The sequence below is a fragment of the Pituophis catenifer genome, unplaced genomic scaffold, assembly GCF_029215685.1.
Source record: "Pituophis catenifer annectens isolate HBS135680 unplaced genomic scaffold, rPitCat1.0.hap2 SCAF_16, whole genome shotgun sequence".
Lineage (NCBI taxonomy): Eukaryota > Metazoa > Chordata > Lepidosauria > Squamata > Colubridae > Pituophis > Pituophis catenifer.
In genome coordinates this window covers 11,484,686-11,506,675 of record NW_027256896.1, presented here as the reverse complement: position 1 = coordinate 11,506,675, position 21,990 = coordinate 11,484,686, and the positions used below count along the sequence as shown (strand labels likewise).

The 21,990-nt window shown below is 43.9% G+C and overlaps 1 protein-coding gene across 1 annotated transcript in view; it reads right to left on the bottom strand.

The window, feature by feature from the left end:
- Positions 1–21,990, bottom strand: part of LOC139325357 (ankyrin repeat and fibronectin type-III domain-containing protein 1-like) — a 298,146-nt gene that overhangs the window by 136,306 nt on the left and 139,850 nt on the right. The window contains exon 4 of the mRNA XM_070955195.1: positions 1,726–1,766. Coding sequence (XP_070811296.1) covers positions 1,726–1,766 — 41 coding nt within the window. The remainder of the gene's footprint in view (positions 1–1,725; positions 1,767–21,990) is intronic.

The following is a 21,990-nucleotide window of genomic DNA, read 5'->3' as shown; positions in this document are numbered from 1 at the left end:
CTACAGAGGAATTATTGAGTCTGTCATTTGCATCTTTATAACTGTCTGATTTGGTTCTGCAACCCAACAAGACAGACACAGACTTCAGAGGATAATTAGAACTGCAGAAAAAACAATGGCTACCAACCTGCCTTCCATTGAGGGCCTGTATACTGCAGGAGTCAAAAAGACGGCTGGGAAAATATTTAAAGACCCCTCGCATCCTGGACATAAACTGTTTCAACTCCTATCCTCAAAATGACGCTATTGAGCACTGCACACCAGAAAAACTAGACACAAGAACAGTTTTTTCCTGAATGCCATCAATCTGCTAAACAAATAATTCCCTCAACACTGTCAAACTATTCATTAAGTCTGCACTACTATTAATCTTCTCATCGTTCCTATCACCATCTCCTCCCACTTATGACTGCAAGACTGTAACTTTGTTGCTTGTATCCTTACAATTTATATTTATATTGATTTTTTTTTGATTGCTTATTTGTTCCCTATGACTATCATTAAGTGTTGTATCTTATGATTCTTGATGAATGTATCTTTTCTTTAATGTACACTGAGTGTGTATGCACCAAGACAAATTCCTTGTGTGTCCAATTACACTTGGCCAATAAAAATTCTATTCTATTCTATTCTATTCTATTCTATTCTATTCTATTCTATTCTATTCTATTCTATTCTATTCTATTCTATTCTATTCTATTCTATTCTACTCTACTCTACTCTACTCTACTCTACTCTACTCTACTCTACTCTACTCTGTTCTGTTCTTCCCTCATTGGGGGTGTTACTTGGAACCCTGACATGATCCATATGATTGAGATAGAACACTTTCTACATCTATTTTCTTGATAAATACAGAGGGTTGTCCTTAGATCTGCATTGTAGCACTCTACTGAAATTTGAAGGAGGATAAGAATCACGGCAGATATACAGGCAGTACTTGAAAGGGTTAATGTATCCATTTCCCAACTTTGCCAAGCAACGCTACTAACAGAAGGATGCAATTTTCCACCTGAAAATACTGTAATGTTAGAAGGAGGCAACCCCATGGCTTTACGTAAATACCAAGAATATCATCTTACATATCCTTTTCGAGTCAAGAAATAACCTGCATTATAGATTATATGTATATTTGAAGAATAGAAGTTAGCTGTGAATGATCTACCGAAGAAGAATTTAGAACCCATCGTGATAACCAATCAGAACAACAGTCTTAGGACCCGGTGTAGAAAATTCTCGTCAAAATTGCTCTCTGATGGCATATATACAGAAGCAATAGTATACAACAGTGAATGAAACTCGGTAACTCTTCTTTTCATTGGTGTCCACCAAAACAAAGCAAGAAATCTACTCAAGGTAGCATCTCTGTGACATCTCACATTTCCACCAGCCACATTTGGGGACTCCAACCTTGGCAACTTTAAGACTTGTGGACTTCAACTCCCAGAGGTCCCCAGCCAGCATGGGGAATTCTGAGAGTTGAAGTCCATAAGTCTTAAAGTTGCCAAGATTTGGACACCTCTGATCTACAGCAGATGAAGCTTCAACTGGTTGTAAAGCCAATATTGCTTTTCGCCACGATAAATTCTCTTTCCTTGCAAGCTTTCAACAGCCAAGATCCCGTGACCTCCAAAGAGATAATACAGATAGCTCAAACTCTTCTAGATGACATACATTAATGGATTCACCTTGTTCAAAATTTGCTGAGAAAAATGTAAGACTTACTTTGAAGAGTACAAATCCTTCTTGTCAGCCGATCCCAGGCTCTGAAAGACAGAAAACCATAACATTTAGTCCCATGTCCTCCTTAGGAAAGGAAAAGAATCATAAAAATAACAAGCTAAATGTTGGAAATGTAACCAGTTACCGGGTTCTTATTATCGCATGTGGTGGACATGTCCAAAGACAAAAAAAAAAAAAAAAATTTGGGGGGGGGGCGAAAATACATACGTGGTTAGAAAAAATGATAAAACAACACATAGACTTAAAACCAGAAATATTTTTGTTAGGTATATTACCAGATAACTATAATAAAGGGATTACATATTTAATATTACATGTGCTGACAGCAGCGAGAATTGTATTTGCACAATATTGGGAAAATGAGGGTACGCCTAAAGATGGAAACATACTTAGAAAAATATTAGATTGTGCGGAGATGGATAGATTGACATTAAAAATAAAAGATAAGGTGATTATCTTATCGTTATCTTTATCAGTGATTAGATAAAAAAGGTAGAAATTGGAAGACAAATGATACTGTAATGTATAACAAAATGATATAAGACTTTCATTACATATAAATAAATATTAATATTACTATTATGATTATTACCACTATTACTACAAGTACTATTATTATTTTGTATAAGCAAATTGATCCAGACAATACACTGTTTTTTAAATACTTATGTATATCAAAGTAAAAAAAAAGTATAAATAAAAATGACATCAAGCATGACATCATTCATCTAGATGGCACAAGTAAAAGTTGAGTTTTCACCTTTGGTTATTTGGTTCCAACCCTTCATATGTCAGAAATAAATGGAAATGATGGGATTCACAGCAATGGGAAGAAAATGGAACATCTAGATCAGGGGTGTCCAATCCTGGCAGCTTTAAGACTTGGGGACTTCAAATCCCAGGTAGCATGGCTGGCTGGGGAATTCTGGGAGTTGTAGTCCCCCCCCCAAGTCTTGAAAGTTGCCAAGGTTGGTCGTCTCTGATTTAGATGCTTTAATTATGCATTTTTCAAGGGTCTGGTGCCCCAATATTCCTTCAACTAACCCAGTCTTATGGCAAAAATTCAGAGCACATCAACTACCTGCTAGTCCACAAGAAAATAATGGAAATTACCATGAACCCCAGCAAGGACCTATTGCAAAAAAGAGGAAAAAAAGGGGGGGAGGAAGGGAAGGAGAAGAGGAAGGGGAAGGGGTAGGGGAAGGGAATGGGAAAGGAACCTAAGGAAAAAGGGCATTGCTAAATCCATGGTTTGTATCACAGAAGATTAAATCTCATCCATTTTCCAAATGAAGCAGAAAATAAGGAGGTCACCTACCAGAGACCAGAAAATAAAATGGAACTAATGAGCTTGAAGGGATGCGGTAGGCTAAGATGCTGAGCTTGTCAATCAAAAGCTCGGCAGTTCAGCGGTTCGAATCCCTAGTGCCAAGTAACAGGCTGAGCTCCCGTTCCTTGTCCCAGCTTCTGCCAACCTAGCAGTTCGAAAGCAGGTAAAAAATGCAAGTAGAAAAATAGGGACCACCTTTGGTGGGAAGGTAACAGCGTTCTGTGCGCCTTTGGCATTGAGTCATGCCAGCCACATGATCACGGAGACATCTTCGGACAGTGCTGGCTCTTCGGCTTTGAAACAGAGATGAGCACCGCCTCCTAGAGTCGGGAACGACTAGCACATATGTGCGAGGGGAATCTTAACCTTTACCTTTAATGAGCTTGACAAAAAGACAATTTCACAGACTCTTGTATTTAATCAAGTACAATTTAATGTCTCTTCTTGGAAGTCCGGCTTCTTATAGCTCGTCATATGTGAGTCCAACCGGAAAGTCTATCGCTTGGAGAAATCCTTAACTTTAGATATTCTTAGTTAGGCTCATAAATTACAGTTCTTGCTAGCTAAGCAGAATCCAGCTTGAGTCTAGCAATTCTGCAGCATCACTTTTGCTACAGCTGGACCCATCCTGTGGGAAATGGGACAACATCTGTCTCGCACAATGCATCGTCTTCCATAAATTCCATTGCAAATATTTTTTTCAAAGGTTTGGAAGCTGGAGTTTGGAGTTTTCTCCTTTACTCTTTGAAAGCAGATGGGGCTACTGGATCCCAAATCTCTATTTAAATTCATGCTTTGTTTTCCACAAACTTTCTCCATGCCAGCCAGTCTGCCATTGGGGTTGAGAGATTCCCGTGAGCTATCTTTCCAAAACACAACTCATCCATCTTCTCTCATTTTGTTGACAGTTGTCCTTATTCCCAAGTAACTTAAGTCTTTGACAGAATCCTAAATTACCCGGTCAAAAAAAAGGTAGCAAAAAAGGTAGCATTTGCGAGGCAAAAACAGAATCCAGGATGAATTCAAACCAAAATTGTATTTGAAATACAAATTAAATACGTGTTTGCAAAGAACTCAAATTCACTGTGGATCTTCAGGATCGGTTTAAACAAAGGTGTATTCTGTGTTTCCTATACCTGCTCAGGTATAGGAATAATTATTATTGCAATACAATAATATTCTACAATAATTATTGTAGAATAATCATTGCAAATTGGCAAATCCATCAGCACTCATTTCATATATTAGTGAAAATATAACACTGAGGTGTCAATTTTCAAAAACATTTGAATTCTGCATCTGGATTCCTACCTTCCCTTAAGTCATCTAACTAAAAGGATGGTTTAAAACAAGGTAGGAATCCAGCTGCAGAAGCCAACTTTTTAGCTCATCGAAGTTTGTTGAATACACCATCATTCAATGGATTCAAACATGGCAACCATGTTATAGTTCACAAACCACAATGGCTGGTTTCATTCGATGCACCAAATTCAACCCAACATTATAGCTTTTCTCTTTTGTTGTCCTCATCCCTCCCTTCTCATGTTGGGTCAGCAAATGCAGAAGGAAGGAAGGAAGCACACTTCGAATCATCATCTACAAGCCCAGTGCTCATCTTCGTAAGAGATAGCACCAGCTCCCTCCTACTAAATTGATATTTTTCAACCTTGGGAATTTTAAGACTCCCAGAATTCCCCAACCATGCATGGTAGTTGACATCTAGACATCTTGAAATTGCTAAGGTTGAGAAAGATTACACTATAAATGAGTCCTACTCTCATATTAGAACCAACTCCAGAGAGAGAGAGAGATTTCTTGAGGGTTACTCTCATCTGCTACGAGCAGGGGTGGGATTCTACAGGTTGGGACCGGTTCGGGTGAATTGGTAGCTCCGATGATCAGCTGGGAGTGAACTGGTTCTCTCCAACAATCAGGTGGGCCTGCCCACCTGCCCCTGCCCTTTACTGACCTATATTTTCTCAGCTGATTCGCGTGGCAGAGCGGATTGCCTCAGCTGTGTTACTCCCCAGCAGTAACGCGGAAGGTAAGTATTTGTAAAACTGTGCAAAGGGCACGATCACCGAACCGGTTGTTAAACCAGCAGGATCCCACCGCTGACTACAATGTCACCATAATACAACAGTCTTTAGGCACTGACATACTATTTATTTTGCATTTGGACATAGAAAATCCTAAAGCATGAAAGAGTCAACAAAGCTGTTGACTCTTCATGCTTTCATAGGTGGGAGGAGCAAACGTGGAGAAAAGAGGGGAAGGAGGGAGGCAGTGGTGGGTTTCAATTTTTTTTACTACAGGTTCTGTGGAACTGGCTTGGTGGACGTGGCTTGGTGGGGGTGGCAGGGGAAGGATACTGTAAAATCTCCATTTCCACCCCACTCCAGGGAAAGGATAGTGCAAAATCCCCATTCCCTCCCCACTCCAGGGGAAGGATACTGTAAAATCTCCATTCCCACCCCACTCCAGGAGAAGGACACTGTAAAATCTCCATTCCCACCCCACTCCAGGGGAAGGTTACTGCAAAATCCCCATTTCCTCCCTGGGACTCAGGAGGCAGGGAATAGATGGGGGACGGGGCCAGCCAGAAGTGGTATTTACCGGTTCTCCGAACTACTCAAAATTTCCGCTACCGGTTCTCCAGAACTGGTCAGAACCTGCTGAAGCCCACCTCTGGAGGGAGAGAGAGAGAGAGAGATGGAGGGAGAGAAGGAAGGAGGGAGGGAGGGAGGGAGGGAGGGAGAGAGAGAAAGAGAGAGAGAGGGAGAGGGAGAGGGGGAGAGAGAGAGAGAGAGAGAGAGAGAGAGAGAGAGAGAGAGAGAGAGAGAGAGAGAGAGAGAGAGAGACCTAACCTTAGATCCAGATTGTTCAAGCTTTCAGAATGTTCTCAAGATCCTTCAGGGCCATTCAACCAGAGGTTTTCTCCCTCCCTCCCTTTTTTTTATTAGCTGCCGTGCTCCTTGTATTTGCAGAATGGGGGAGATGAAGTTGGTGCTTGCCTGCTAGCAGCATACTTGCACTCTCAAACTAATGTTGTATTTTCACATTGTGGTTGCCAGGCAGCGACTCCAAGACAATTCCAAAGGAGGGAGAAAGCCATTACCGGGCAGAATACTAATCAATGGTGCAAATAAATTGTTCACCGGCTGAGATTCCCCTCCTAGAAACCGTCATTCACAAACTCAGGCCCAGAGTCTCACGTGCAAAAGCAAAAGGAGAAGGCATCATTCTAGACCTCAAGTTTCCCAACTGCAAGGTCAAACTATTAGACTGCAAGATCAAACAAAACTTGGATTTTAATGCTACTGTTCTCCTCCCTTTATATTTTTCCCCCCAAGAGATCTGATCTTTCCTGTGTATACATGCTACATGCAGCATGTGTAAGGTCAACATCATTTAGACCCATGCTCATTTTATGAATGCAGTGATCATTAGGGCAGGTTCAGTGGAGAAGGATGCCGTATTGTTCACTAACAGTCTTCTAAAGTCCTTGGAAGACGGGCCAGAGAGAACGCACAACCGAACAGCAAAGCATAGGAGGTCCTTCACCAATCTAACAACAGGTTATCAATCATGTTTGAAAAATCACGTTGAGAACTTGAGTTGGTTGAAGAGCATTCCTTGAGGATCCTATAATCCCGTGATGGTGAACCGTGATGGTGGCACACGGAGCCATATTGGTGGGCACACAAGTTTTGCCCTTTCTCAGCTGCAGTGCGCAGACGCACGCTGGCCAGCTGAATTTCAGGCCTTCCAGGCCCACCGGAGGTCAGGAAACAGGCCCGTTTCCGGCCTCTGGAGGGCCTCTGGAGGGGGTGGGGAAGGCTGTTTTTGCCCTCCCCAGGCTCCTAGAAAGTCTCTGGAGCCTGAGAAGAGCGAAAAACAGGCCTACTGGGCCCATCGTGTCATCGCGTGCCAAAAGCGGAGGGCGCAGAAGGGGGGTCGTGCGCACATGTGCAGGGGGCCGCATTTATGGGTATGGCCACGAGCATGTGTGACACCCCCCCATGCTCCCACACTTTTGGCACGCGATGGCAAAAAAGTTAGCCATCACTAACTTATAGTCTATGCAGTGTTTCTCAACCTTGGCCATTTTAAGACGTGCGGACTTCAACAACTCCCAGAATTCCACAGCCAGCCATGGGAATTCTGGGAACTGAAGTCCATATGTGTTGTGGCCTGCCAGAAGCCAGTGGAGCTGATGGCAGACTCAGACAGTGAGGAGGTAGGGGAGGAATATGGGCCAGTCCTGGAGTCTGGGGAAGGCTCTGAGGAGGGCTCTGCGTCGGAGGCAGAAATGGAGCCAGGGCCGTGTGACAGTTATCAGCTGCCTTCGGACTTGGATATCAGTGGGGCAAAAGAACAGCTGGAGCCTGTTCCTGATGTGCGCATGCACAGAGCTGCCGGGAGAAAAGAACAGCTAAGGAACAAGGGTCGACTCAGGAGTAAAGCCACAGGTGGACGGTGAATGGCCCCTCCCAGAGGGAATAAAGAGGAGCGAAGGGGAGGGGAGTTTGCAGGAGACAATTAGTTCAATTCGTTAGAGTGAAGATCTGTTCCTGAATTCTTGCGAAGTATTGTCTGCTACAGAGCGGCGTTTGGAAGATATCGACCTGGCAGCTCTCCAAGCCTGATAAAAGGTCTGTAGTCGTGAAATCTCTTGAAAGACTGTTTGCCGGGACTTTGCTGGAGAGGAATTCCCTTTAATCTAAATAAAAGGGTTTTTTGGGGGGACAAGGAGTCTGCTTCATGATCTTGGGAGGCCTAAGTCAAAACAACATGTCTTAAAGAGGGTAAGGTTAAGAAACACTTGTCTATAGATAACGTTTCCATAATTTTTTTCTTCCCCTGGACTAAACAATAATCTTCAGGGCCACATTTGGTGTAAGATCTTCCAATTATTGTACTCTGTTTTACAAGCTAAAAGGCAATCATTCTATCCTCCCAAATGAATGCATTTACTTTCATTTTGGGGGTTGATCTGGATTTGCTAGAGCAGCGGTCCCCAATCTTTTGGGCACCAAGGACCGGTTCCGTGGAGTGAGATTTCTCCACGGACTGGAGAGGGTGTGGTCCCATGTGCTGCCTGCATCCCACAGATATGGCTTCACATGTTTGCACGGACCAGTTTCCGGCATGCTGTGGCTCGGTGCCAGTCCATAGTCCAGTGATTGGGGACCCCTGTGCTTGAGAACAGGTAAGGTAAAGGTAAAGGTTCCCCTCACACATATGTGCTAGTCGTTCCCGACTCTAGGGGGCTCATCTCCGTCTCAAAGCCGAAGAGCCAATGCTGTCCGAAGACGACTCCGTGGTCATGTGGCCGGCATGACTAAATGCCAAAGGTCCACGGAACGCTGTTCTCTTCCCACCAAAGTTGGTGCCTATTTTTCTACTTGCATTTTTTACCTGCTTTCGAACTGCTAGGTTGGCAGAAGCTGGGACAAGTCACGGGAGCTCACCCCATTACGCAGCGCTAGGGATTCGAACCGCTGAAGTGCCGACCTTTCGATCGATAAGCTGTGTCTTAGCCGCTGAGCCACCGCGTCCCTTAGAGAACAGGTAGGTATGGTCATTAAGTTGAGGTCCAAGATATTGGAATTCAATGGATTTTGATGCAATTCCATAGGACTATTCTATAAAGTCATGCTAAGGTTTCATTCATTGCATATGTGTATATATATATGTGTGTTTGTGTGTATGTGTGTACACACATACAAACACACACATATATATAAGGTTTTCATTGTCTTTTTCCCCCTACTCTTTCCCCTGGTCTTTTGCAGTTATTTATACAGCTTTTTGAACTTTTAAAGGAAGCATCTGTTTCATTTGTGAAGAATTATACCCATCTGTATTACTGCACCAATCTTCGTTAGTGCCTAAGCCAAGGCATGTTTCAAGAACAGAGATTTCTGCCGTAAATTATCAACTCTGTCAACTTCAGCTTTCTCATCCAAGGGGATTGTTATTAGCATCATCCTTGCTTATATATATATATATATAAAACTTTTGAAGATTGACAGGCAATATGCCAACTTGTTTCAAAGGATTGATTGGGTTATAAATACTGCTAAGCCATGGTTCAGTTGTTCCGTGGTTTACTGAAAAATTCAGCATTAGCTAAGTTGCGGTTTACAAACCCCAATAAATGGGTCCGATACCACCTTAAGTTCAGCCTTCCCAGGTAAAACCAGAATACCTTCTGAAGAGGTTGTAGAAAAAGAAATGCCTTTAAAAGCCTCTGACGATCCCAGCTGAGTTGCCTGATCGTCAGAGGCTTTTAAAAGCATTTTTTTTCTGCAACCTCTTAAGGTTGTAGAAAAAATGCTTTTAAAAGTTAAAAAAAAAGAAGAAAGTTGACCACGCCCACCCAGTCACATTACCCCCCCCACCAAGCCATGCCCACAAAATAAGCCATGCCCACAGAACTGGTAGTAAAAAATTTTAGAACCCACCCCTGGGCGGCCCCCCTGCAATTTCTGCTACCAGTTCGGGTGAACCGGTCTGAACCATCTGAATGCCATCTCTGACCATAATAAAACTTTAGAAGCATCGCAAAGAATGCTCTTTTTTTTAAAAAAAAAATCTTTTTTTCTTTTTGTCGATTTGTACTTTGTATCTTTTTTTGGGAGAGGGGACACACTTAACAAAGTTGCAATAAAAAGAAAAAAGAAAAGAATATTTCTACTTCGGGAAACTTATAATGACTTCTCACATCGGAGGATAAGGGTTTAATTTTTTAATTTTTTTTTTTTAAAAAAACATGTTTTATATACGCACTGCATATCGGACATTAATACAATTGAGAGAGTCCAGAGATATTTCACAAGAAGAGTGCTCCACTCCTCTGCTCGCAACAGAATCCCTTATGCCACTAACTCGAAATGTTGTGCTTAGACAACTTCGAACTTCGCCGTCTTCAGTCTGGCCTAAGCGTAGTACATAAAATCATCTGCTACAATGTCCTACAGCCAATGACTACTTCAGCTTCAACCACAACATTACAAAAGCACACAATAGATACAAACTCACAGTAAACCGATCCAAACTAGACTGCAGAAAATACGACTTCAGCAACAGAGTGGTCAATGCATGGAATGCACTACCTAACTCTGTGGTTTCTTCCCCAAATCCAGTAGTGAAATCTAAAATTTGTTACTACCGGTTCTGTGGGCATGGCTTGGTGGGGGGGGGGTGTAATGTGACTGGATGGGCATGGCCAATTTTTTATTCTTTTAAAACCATTTTTTCTACAACCTCTTCAGTGAAGAGGTTGTAAAAAAATGCTTTTAAAAGGCTCTGACGATCCCAGCTGAGTTGCCTGATGGTCAGAGGCTTTTTTTCTTTTAAAAGCCTCTGCCGATCAGGCAACTCAGCTGGGATCGTCAGAGGCATTTAAAAGAAAAAAAAACCTCTGCCGATCAGGCAACTCAGCTTGGATCGTCAGAGGCTTTTAAAAGAAAAAAAGTCTCTGCCAATCAGGCAACTCAGCTTGGATCGTCAGAGGCATTTAAAAGGAAAAAAAAACCTCTGCCGATCAGGCAACTCAGCTTGGATCGTCAGAGGCTTTTAAAAGAAAAAAAGCCTCTGCGGATCAGGCAACTCAGCTGGGATCATCAGCTGATGATCCCTTTGACGATCCCAGCTGAGCCGTGCGATCATCAGAGGCTTTTTTTTTTTTAACTTTTAAAAGCATTTTTTCGGTCAAAGAGGTTGTAGGAAAAATGCTTTTAAAAAATTAAAAGAAAAAGCCTCTGATGATTGTGTGGCTCAGCTGGGCATGGGGAGGGGGACAGGGATTTTTGCTACTGGTTCTCCGAACCACCCGCCTCCATTGCTACCGGATCGGGCAATCCAATCCGAACCGGGAGCATTTCACCCCTGCCCAAATCCCCAAAACTTTAACCTTAGACTGTCTACTGTAGACCGCACCCCATTCCTAAGAGGTCTGTAAGGGTGCATAAGCGCACCAGTGTGCCTACCGTCTCTGTCCTAATATTTTCTTTTATTCTTTTATTCGTATCTTTTTCATGTATTTATAATTATGTTTACACTTGTATCTGTCATAAAATACATGCTTGACGAAATAAATAAAATAAAATAAAATGAATTAACTCAGCTTGAAAGTACATTCCTACACTCCTGGAGAATTCCATCCACATGACTAAAAAGATCCTACATATTGGCATCATTTCTGGACTTTGGAGAGTTTAACACACTTGCCTCACCCTCTGCTTCAAGCACCCCAGTTCCACCCCTGCGGGTTTTTTTTATTACAGCCACATATGAATCATGATTAAGGCAGGCCCAACATTTTTTGGTTACTCACCTCACTGATGACTCAGAGTTTAGGAACCACATATTAAATCCCTTAACAAAATAATGGGAGAAAGATAATCTCTTGATCGTTTTGCTAAAGTATATTTTTGGATGATGCACTTGCCTGTTTTGAATTTACCTCTTGGGAAAGAGTGCAGAAATCCTGTTTCCTCCAGAGCAATATTTTCAAGAAGCACATATATAAGTGATGGGTAGAAGCAGCGGTGAAATGCTACCGGTTCGGACTAGTTTGCCCAAACCGGTAGCGGCAGCGGGTGGTTCGGAGAACTGGTAGGGGCGGCAGCACGAGGTGCCACCCAACCGCCTGCACGTCAACCTGTTTTTTACCCTCTGCGCATGCACAGAGGGTCCAAAATCGCACAAGACACATGCATGGATGTGCAGAACGCGCACTTCCAAACTGGTAGGGAAGGTAAATAGATTTCGCCCCTGGGTAGAAGATAACCTTGAGCTGAATAGTTGCTATAGAGGAAGAGAAAGTGTCCAACGATTGCTGAAGATGGATACGTTCTAACTAAATTCCTGTTCTTCTATTATTCTAGAGTTGGGTTTTCATACAAGTGTCGGAGCCTGGAAAGTGTCAGCCTGTAGGACATGACCAGGCTGGGCCTGATGGAGGAGTCAAATGCATCATCAGTCATGAGTCCCTGCGTGCCCACAAGAGATCTAAGTCCAGACCATCTTCAATGCCTTCTAATTCTCACGCTTTTCCCTTGATCGTTAGTAGCTCAGATTCTTGTAGAGAGCTTACACTCATTTGAAGCATCTCCATCTCCTGATTTTCCCGGAACTTGACATAACCCTTCAGATAGGAAACACAACTAGATGAGATAAAACTGTTTGATTGTAAGACTACATTAACTGAATCTTGCAATTCTGAAGGTACAAGCTTCCCACTGCTACTTTTAACTATCTCATCCATTAAGGTGAGTTCTTTCCAAGTTTCTTTCCCTGACTGTTAGGTGGCTTGCAGGCTCTTCCCTCTCTTATCTAATGGTTCCCTACGGAGTATCTCCTTCTCTCATTCCCCCAAGGTCACCACTTTCAACCATCTGATTAGTTAGGGAAGCTTCTTCCTCTGACTGTTAGGTGGCTCAAGGTTCCGCCTTCTCTTATCTGATTGTTCCCTAGGTAGCATCTGTTTCCCTCCTCCCCCAAGGTCATCCACACATTCCATTACAGAAATATCTACCTCCTTATAACATAATGCCAGAAAGATTAGATTTGATCTTTCTACGCCAGTAACATTATGGCTTTGTGCATGCTAGGAACACTCTATGTCTCATCCCATAGAGGTGAGAAGATCTTGTGTTGTTGTTGGTTTTTTTTAATGGATTTCCTTTCAGGGGAGCAGCCTTCAAACTTTGCATGACCAGCCAGCTTTAATTTAAAAAAAGAAAACAAAACCTTGCCTCGATAAAGGGTATCTTTGTTGTGACTTAAGCTTACCGAGTCCTTACAAAACACAATTAGTCCCAAACAAATCTATTTTATTGTAACAGCTGAAAATTACGTTCATTCCCAGCTGAGTCCCAATTAGTTGCAAAACAAGTCCTTCGGAAGAAGTCCTTCAGAATAATCACCAACCTTTATCTTCTTTGACACCCTGTCAAAGGCTTTACTTGGCAAAGCCCCATGGTGTTCAGAAACAAACAAAAGATGCCGACTGGAAACAGAGTTAGCAACGTTGCTTTCCTGCAAAAGGCCCAAGTGCCTTTGTTTCTCTTTTAAGCCTTATCGGGGGGGGGGGGGGCAATCATCTCCTGGCCTTACTCCCAAATTGTCCCTTTTGCTTCAGCTGCTCTTGCCTTCTGGTAGCTCTGCCCATGCGTGCACTAGAAACAGGCTCCTCCTGTTCCTCTGCCTCTCTGCTGTCTGCCTCTGGGGGCTCCGGAGTCCGCACATCACTACCCGATGGCCCTGGCCCCATCTCTGCCTCCGACGCAGAGCCCTCGCCCAGGCCTTCCCCAGACTCCACGATTGGCCCATGTTCCTCCCCAGCCTCTTCACGGTCCGACTCGGCTGCCAGCTCCGCAGGCTGCTGGCGGATCGCAACAGCCTTGCCTTATCTGACACATGCATACACACACGGGCTGAGACATCCGAGCAGCAAATTTGCCTGGCACATTACAGCTAAACTGATTACAGGAGAGTCAGCCAATATGTCAAAGAGATGAAAGGGAAAGTCTATCTCATGACAACACCACATCTTAAAAAATTAAGCACAGCTGGAAGGAGAGATCTACCAATAAACTTGAAAGATGTTTTGCATCTTTGGTGTGTGTGTGTGTGTGTGTGTGTGTTTGTTTGTGCATCTTTTGTTCTCTTGACTCCTTGCTTTATGAAATGTCTCAGTGCCAAAAATGTGCGTGCTTTTATTTGTTTATTTTTTAATGATTGAAAAAGATGGGCTCGGAGAAAGAGGAAGATCAAAATGAAATGAACAAGAATCCTGGTCGAGGGGCCAGTGGTGAAATTCAATTTTTTTTTTTTAGCACTGGTTCGGTGGGTATGGCTTGGTGGGCATGGCAGGGGAAGGATACTGCAAAATCCCCATTCCCTCCCCACTCCTGGGGGAAGGATACTGCAAAATCCCCATTCCCTCCCCACTTCTGGGGAAGGATATTGCAAAATCTCCATTCCCACCCCACTCTGGGACCAGCCAGAGGTGGTATTTGCCGGTTCTCCGAACTACTCAAAATTTCCGCTACCGGTTCTCCAGAACCTGTCAGAACCTGCTGAATTTCACCCCTGCCCTACCCCTACCCCTACCTCTCTATCTATTTCTAATTGAAGCCAACTATTTATTTAACATATTCTATTGTGTTATGGAATTCATTTGCCCTTGGTTTAGTGTCTTCTGTGAAGTGGTTTAGTCAGTTGCACGGACTCAGCCAATGGAGCTTGTTTAATGAATCGTGATTAAAAATAATATTGGCTCAGTGCAACATGCAGCTAACCCATTTAATATTTTGAAATCTAAAATAAGGTTTCAAAGTCTTACCCCTTCTAATCTTCCCCGACAGAATAGCAATAGCACTTAGACTTATATACCACTTCATAGTACTTTTACAGCCCTCTCTAAGCGGTTTACAGAATCAGCCTCTTGCCCCCCAACAATCTGGGTTCTCATTTTACTCACCTCAGTAAAGGTGAGGTGAGTAAGTGAGGAAGGCTGAGTGTTGAGCCAGTGAGATTTGAACTGCCGAACTGCAGCTGGCAGTCAGCTGAAGTAGGCTGCAGTACTGCACTCTAACCGCTGCACCACCTCGGCTCTTCAGAAGCTGTGGATGTTCCATCACTGGAGGTTTTCAAGAAGTGATTGGACAACCACCTCTCTAAAATGGTATAGGGCAGGGGTCTCCAACCTTAAACGCTCAAAGAGCCATTTGGACCCGTTTCCCACAGGAAAGAAAACACCGGGAGCCACAAAACCTGAGTGGGCGTGGCCAACTCGATATCACTCACTTCCACTAGTCACATGACACCCCCCAGCCACGCCTACCCAGCCAGTCATCAGGGCAGAGAACCACTTGTTAAAAATCACCGGGAACCACAAAAATCTTTTGATCTCTCTCTCTCTCTCCCCCTCTCTCTTTTATCTCTCTGTCTCTGCCCTGGCCGCTTCTCCATCCCCCGCTGTCGCCCTTACCTTCTCAGGCCAGGCGAGGAGTGACTGGGAGGGGAGGGCGAGGGGCGGGGCCAGTCAGTGGTGGGATCACCCAACAGGGAGCCACAGCAGAGGGCCCAAAGAGCCGCATGCAGCTCCAGAGCCACAGGTTGCTGACCCCTGGTATAGCTCCTGCTTGAGCTGAGGGTTGGGACTAGTAGACTTCCCAGGCCCCTTCTGTTATTCTGTTGTTTTTTTCTTTCCGATCATATTATCCACCTCTGCCTTTCTTAAGAATGCCCGTTGCATCTGTCCTCGAATTTTGGCAAGTGGGAGATTGCAAAGAGTGAAAATGTATTAAAATAGGGGAGGAAAATACCACTCCATCTTCACCTCTCTCCCTCCCTCTCCAGACCCTTTACTTTCTTTCTTTCTTTCTCCCCCCCTCCCCACTTTTTTTTCCCTGCCATTAAACCCCCAATGTGTAAAGAGTTTGTGTAATGTTTAGTTTGTCCCCTTAGGCACTGGCTGTAGGTGTGTAAAAAGCCTAGCTGTCTGGCTGAGATGTGAGTTGAAATAATATCAGCAGTTCATCCATTCATTCCTATAAAGTCCCTCTGACTTCTTAATATGGGGGCTTAATATTTCAGACCCTGGGGTGTTAGGAGGAGTCGTTGTTGTTTTAAAGTCATTTTTAGCCTGCTGTATTGGGATGCGTATGTGTGTCTGATTCAGTGGTGGGTTGCTCCCGGTTCAGCCCGGTTCGGCTGAGCCGGTAGCGGTGACGCTATTACGTCACTGAACCGGTTCTCTTTCTTCGGGAGCTGGGCCCTCCCTCCCACCCGCTCCCGCGTTATTCCGACCTTATATTTCTTCTTTTTTCGCCCAGCTGAGAGGTGCGGCAGAGCGGATTGCCGCACCTCAGCTGGGCAGATTCGCAACACGCTTGCACAAACGAGCGAAGCGAACATGCACGCGGCGATCGCATGCAAAGCGAAGTGCGAGCGAAGAGGCGATCGTGCGCAAAGCACGCGCACAAAGAGAACTGGTAGTAAAGCCGGTTAGAACCCACCCCTGGTCTGATTGTGTGTGTGTGTCACATAAGAAGGGGGGGGGGAAACATTCCTTCAATTTGAGTCTTGCCTGGGGAGCTGCGACCGGATTTCTTGGTATAATTTGATGGGTTAAGAACGGATAAAGGGTGCTTTGCTCTAAAAGTTAAGGCTTTCTTAGTCAGTATTTCTGCTCCCTTGGAGGGCTGCCTGACTCACTTTAACTGACCAAAACAAACTTGAGTTCCCCCCCCCCCCCCGTCTCATTTTTGACGAGGCAGATATATATACAGTTATTTTCCTCACGCGCTTTCAACAACAGGCTCCGCTGAATTGCAAAATTACATAATCTTTATTTCTGGCCGTGCTAAAAGTGGCTAGAAAAGCTCTCCCCCCCACCACCACCTCCCCAAAGTTAAATTTTTTTGAGACTGCCAACCTGAGCTTCGAGCCTGCTTAGAAAAGCAGAATAATCCTGGATAACGGAGAGGGTTTCATGTGGAAATTAAGGGGGTTCTGAAATCCAAACCCCCGGGTTTCCCCCCCCCCCACTTTCCTCCTTAGACTCCACTCTGAGTCATGTCCCCTGCTATTAGTAACTAGGATCTCTTGGTAATGTTGTTTTTTTAGCAGACCACCTTGGAGAAAACCGCCTAATGCTAAGGATGTCGGCAGCAGTAACTTAATTTTATTTTACTGGAGCTGGAGCTGTGCTCGCTGGCAACTTTAAGACGAGCTCAATTAGGTCGCCAAATTTGCCAGCGTGGTCTTCTCTCTTCAAATGCCATCAGGCTCGTAGTCTCTTTTTGATTGAAACTGATAATGCCTGACGAGGTGGCTCAGTGGCCAAGACACTGAGCTTCTCGATCAGAAAGGTTTGAATCCCTAGTACAGGTCTCCTGCGTGACCAGGAGGTTGGACTAGATGTCCTCCAAGCTCCCTTTCAACTCTGTTACTGATTTTTGTTAGAGCTACCTTGCTGGAGAGCAGCGATGGCAAACCTAAAGGTTCTTTCAGACGTTTTACTTCTCATCCAAGAAGCTTGTGGAGAAGGAGTGGAGAGGGAATGGGGGTTTTGCAATATTCTTCCCCCAGGAGTGGGGAGGGAATGGGGGTTTTGCAATATTCTTTCCCCAGAAGTGAGGAGGGAATCGGGGTTTTGCAGTATCCTTCTCCTGGAGTGGGGTAGGAATGGAGATTTTGCAATATCCTTCCCCTGGAGTGGGATAGGAATGGAGATTTTGCAATACCCTTCCCCCAGGAGTGGGAGGGAATGGGGATTTTGCAGTATCCTTCCCCTGCCACGCCCACCAAGCCATGCCCACCAAGCCACGCCCACAGAACCAGTAGTAAAAAAAAATTAATTTCACCACTGGGGTAGGGGTAGGGTTAGGGTTAGGGTTAGGGTTAGGGTTAGGGTTAGGGTTAGGGTTAGGGTTAGGGTTAGGGTTAGGGTTAGGGTTAGGGGTAGAGGTAGAGGTAGAGCTAGAGATGAGAGAGAGAGAGAGAGAGAGAGAGAGTGAGAGACAGAGACAGAGACAGAGACAGAGACAGAGAGATAGTAATAAATAATAAGTAATAAATAATTGGCTACAATTAAGATAGAGAGAGACAGACGCAGAGATAGAGACAGAGATAGAGGTATCTCTCCATAAATCAAATCAAATCTAATTTATTACAGCCCTAAGGCCAGATACAAACGAAATATTGAACAGAAGATATGCCACCTCCTTCTGGATACATGTATATGTGTACTAGAGAGAAAAATAAGGCATAATGGAATCTAAAAATAATTAAGAACATCATTATGAAAACAAACCCAAGTGAAATACGATTGCGAGAAATTCCAACCCTAAGCAATGGAAATGGTAGCATGGAACTGGGCAACTAGAGAAGCCATCACTGAGAAAAATAATAGAGGTATTCCTCAACTTGCAACCATTTGTTTAGTAACTGCTCGAAGTTACAACGGCATTAAAAAAAGTTTTTCGCACTTACGACCATTGCAAGCATCCTCGTGGTCACGTGATCAAAATGTATATATACACACACACCTGTGCAAAATTACAAATGGAATTAGAACTTTCCAGGTATCAATTTTATATATATATATATATATATGTCTTTGGTTATTCAGGTTTTCACCCGCGTAAAATTGGAGGTTCTTGGCAACGTTTCGACGAAGTCTCATTCGTCATCTTCAGGCTGGTGTCTTCGGCTTCATGCTTCTAGGAGCAATGTGTGTGATCGCAGCTGTTTCTTCCTTTTAACTGCCAGTGGGGGTGTGAACTGATTGGGTGGGAGCTTGGCTGTGTTCTGATTGGGTGGAGTTGTGTTCTGATTGGTTGGGGGTTTGGCTGTGCTCTGATTGGATGGGGGGTTGGCTGTGCTCTGATTGGATGGGTGTGTGTTCTGTTTAGGTGGGGGCTTGGTTGTGCTTTGGTTAGTCTGAGTAGCAGGGGGATTTGAGCTGGTGAGCTGTGTTGCTGTTGTTTGGCTTCGTGTTCGTGGCCGTGCTACACCTCCACCCAATCAGAACACAGCCAAGCTCCCACCCAATCAGTTCACACCCCCACTGGCAGTTAAAAGGAAGAAACAGCTGCGATCACACACATTGCTCCTAGAAGCACGAAGCCGAAGACACCAGCCTGAAGAACGACTATGTGCTAGTCGTTCCCGACTCTAGGGTGCGATGCTCATCTTCATTTCTAAGCCGAAGAGCCAGCGCTGTTCAAAGATGTCTCTGTGGTCATGTGGCCAGCATGACTAAATGCCAAAGGTCCACGGAACGCTGTTCTCTTCCCACCAAAGGTGGTCCCTATTTTTCTACTTGCATTTTTTACCTGCTTTTGAACTGCTAGGTTGGCAGAACCTGGGACAAGTAACGGGAGCTCACCCCATCACGCGGCGCTAGGGATTCGAACCGCCGAACTGCCGACCTTTCGATCAACAAGCTCAGCGTCTTAGCCACTGAGCCACCGCGTCCCTTTTGCAGGACTACAGAACTCTATAAACCACTTCTTTGAGCAGCCTTGTTAGTCCCCCTTCCCTGCAACCAAGCTCTTCAAATTCATGCTTAGGATTGTTGGGTTGATTTGTTCACGATCCAAACTCTCCCTTCGCTCCTTTTTGTTTTAAGAAACGGGAGTCGAAAATAGACGTTTGCCGCTGACCAATGGCGCCGAGAGCAAATGATTAGATTTGCTATTTATACGGGCTCCAACTTCCCATTAAATATTTAGGCATCAAACTGAATCGAGGAAGCAGAAGACATACTGGTGAATAATTTGAGCAGTATAAAATCCCTGGAGGGGAAAAAAGATTTTTTATTTTTTTTCTTGGGTACATATTCTCAAGCTCATTAATTGGGAAGACAGCCTTAGGGTGGAAAAAAAAAGAGAGAAGTATTTTCTTTTTCCCCAAAATCATTACCCATTCTTCAGAGTGTATCATATGAAAACAGTTATATAAAAGAATAAATTATATTTGTAATGGCAAGAACCCCAGAATAAAACTAGGAACTGTGATGTTCCCATATAAAGATAGGAGACAGCTATCTGTTCCAAATTTTAAAAGTTTACCATTACGCCAAATCAAATTCACGACATACCAATACGAATGTAGAAAAGAGATCCCCACCCAGGAGGACTTTTGAGTAACCAACAATCTCCCAGACTCTTAATTTAACGCATGGGTCAACTACTGGCTCTCAGTCGGAATAGTTTTAGTAATTCATTCAATACGAAGCCAAAAACACAGCCGAGATTTTAAAGCGCTACGATCGTCGTTGTTGTTTTATTAAAGGGCATTTATGGAAAAGACAAAAATCATGCTAGAAGGCTAAACTGGATTCAGCTTCTTAACTTTTAGTAGCTTGTTGTGCCCAAGCTGTTAATTCCATTTCCCTTTCAGACTCTCCGAAGTCAAATCAATAATAGGAAACACAGAAGGCGATGGTTGTCCAATGCTTTGCATTCGCGCACAATTTGATCGAAGGGGGGGGAGAATTACCCAGATAGCATACTAGAAAATCTCTGAATACGTTCGGCACCAGCTAAAAGAAATGCCAACTGTCAAATATTTGATCCATACCTAGAAATTCAGTTAAATCTCCCAATGTTTAGTTCGACTAGAAATGCAGAGGGTGGGGTTATGAATCAATTATATCAATTATATAATTCTCTCTCTCTCTTTCTATGAGAGAAAGAAAAAGAGAGAGAAGAAGAGAGAAAGAGATGCTAATTGTATGTATATTGGGGTACTGAATGGAATGGAGGGAGGGAGGGAGGGAAGGAGGGAGAGAGAAAGAGATGCTAATTGTATGTATAGTGTATATATTGGGGTGCTGAATGGGATGGATGGATGGATGGATGGATGGAGAGAGAGATGCTAATTGTATGTATAGTGTATATATTGGGGTGCTGAATGGGATGGAGGGAGGGAGGGGTGGAGGGAGGGATGGACGGATGGAGGGAGGGAGGGAGGGAGAGAGAGAGAAAGAGATGCTAATTGTATGTATAGTGTATATATTGGGGTGCTGAATGGGAGGGAGGGAGGGAGGGAGGGAGAAAGAGATGCTAATTGTATGTATAGTGTATATATTGGGGTGCTGAACGGGATGGATGGATGGCTACAGAGATGGGGAGGGAGAGGGGGGAGGGGCAGGCAGGCAGGCAAAAAATTTCCTAGATGTATTACTAACAGGCCAAGTATCTTGTTCGTATGTATATTTAATCTGGATGTTTTAGTGTTTTTCTTGTTTTAAAATCTTTTAGTATTTAAACTGTAATATATGTATTTTTGAATTGTAAGCCCTCCAGACTTACTGAGATGGACAGCTAGAAGGAAGGAAGGAAGGAAGGAAGGAAGGAAGGAAGGAAGGAAGGAAGGAAGGAAGGAAGGAAGGAAGGAAGGAAGGATAATAGAACCAGCTAAATTAACCATCTAACAGAGATGCTTTCGTAGTAGAGAATATGTGTGATTTAGGATTAAATGTGGGGTTTGTGGTGGGAGTTGGGGAGTCCTCTGAGTGTGCTTGGTTTCCTGCAGATAATTTGGTGTCCTGCAGATAATTTGTTTCATGACGTCACCTAGTCCTGTAATGAAACAGGATGCTTTAATCTGAATTCTTCCGCAGAGCAGAGGGTTTGATTCCGTGCTCCAAATGGGATCTACCAAGGATTTCATTAATTCTTGAGGCCTTAAAATTCTACAGGAAATCTGGGTTCTCTTCTATTCTATATAGACAATGCATCTTCTTCTGGTTTTGGGTGGGAGAGAAAAAAATTGGAAGCTGTTTAATGCTCCCAGATACTGCAGGGATTAGGGTGCGTATTATCTGTGCTAGCAAAATATGGAAATATTTTGAGATGGGATCATTCTTAAGGTAAAGGTAAAGGTTTCCCTCGCACATATGTGCTAGTCGTTCCCAACTCTAGGAGGCAGCGCTCATTTCCGTTTCAAAGCCGAAGAGCCAGTGCTGTCCAAAGACGTCTCCGTGGTCATGACTAAATGCCAAAGGAGCATGGAACGCTGTTCCCTTTCCACCAAAGATGGTCCCTATTTTTCTACTTGCATTTTTTACGTGCTTTCGAACTGCTAGGTTGGCAGAAACTGGGACAAGTCATGGGAGCAGCTCACCCCATTACGCGGCACTAGAGATTCGAACTGCTGAACTACTGACCTTTCGATCGACAAGCTCAGCGTCTTAGCCCCTGAGCCACTGCATCCCTCTGGGATCATTCTTATCAATACCTATATATCGGCTGGAATTCTACACGAGTTAGGTAAGCTTCTCGCTTTCTCAAAATGTTCTTAGAGGTATTCAGGAATGTAGTACCTTTTTTTGCATTTCCCTAGAAACTCTTCCTTCGCACTCTGCTCAAAAGTTTAACATTATG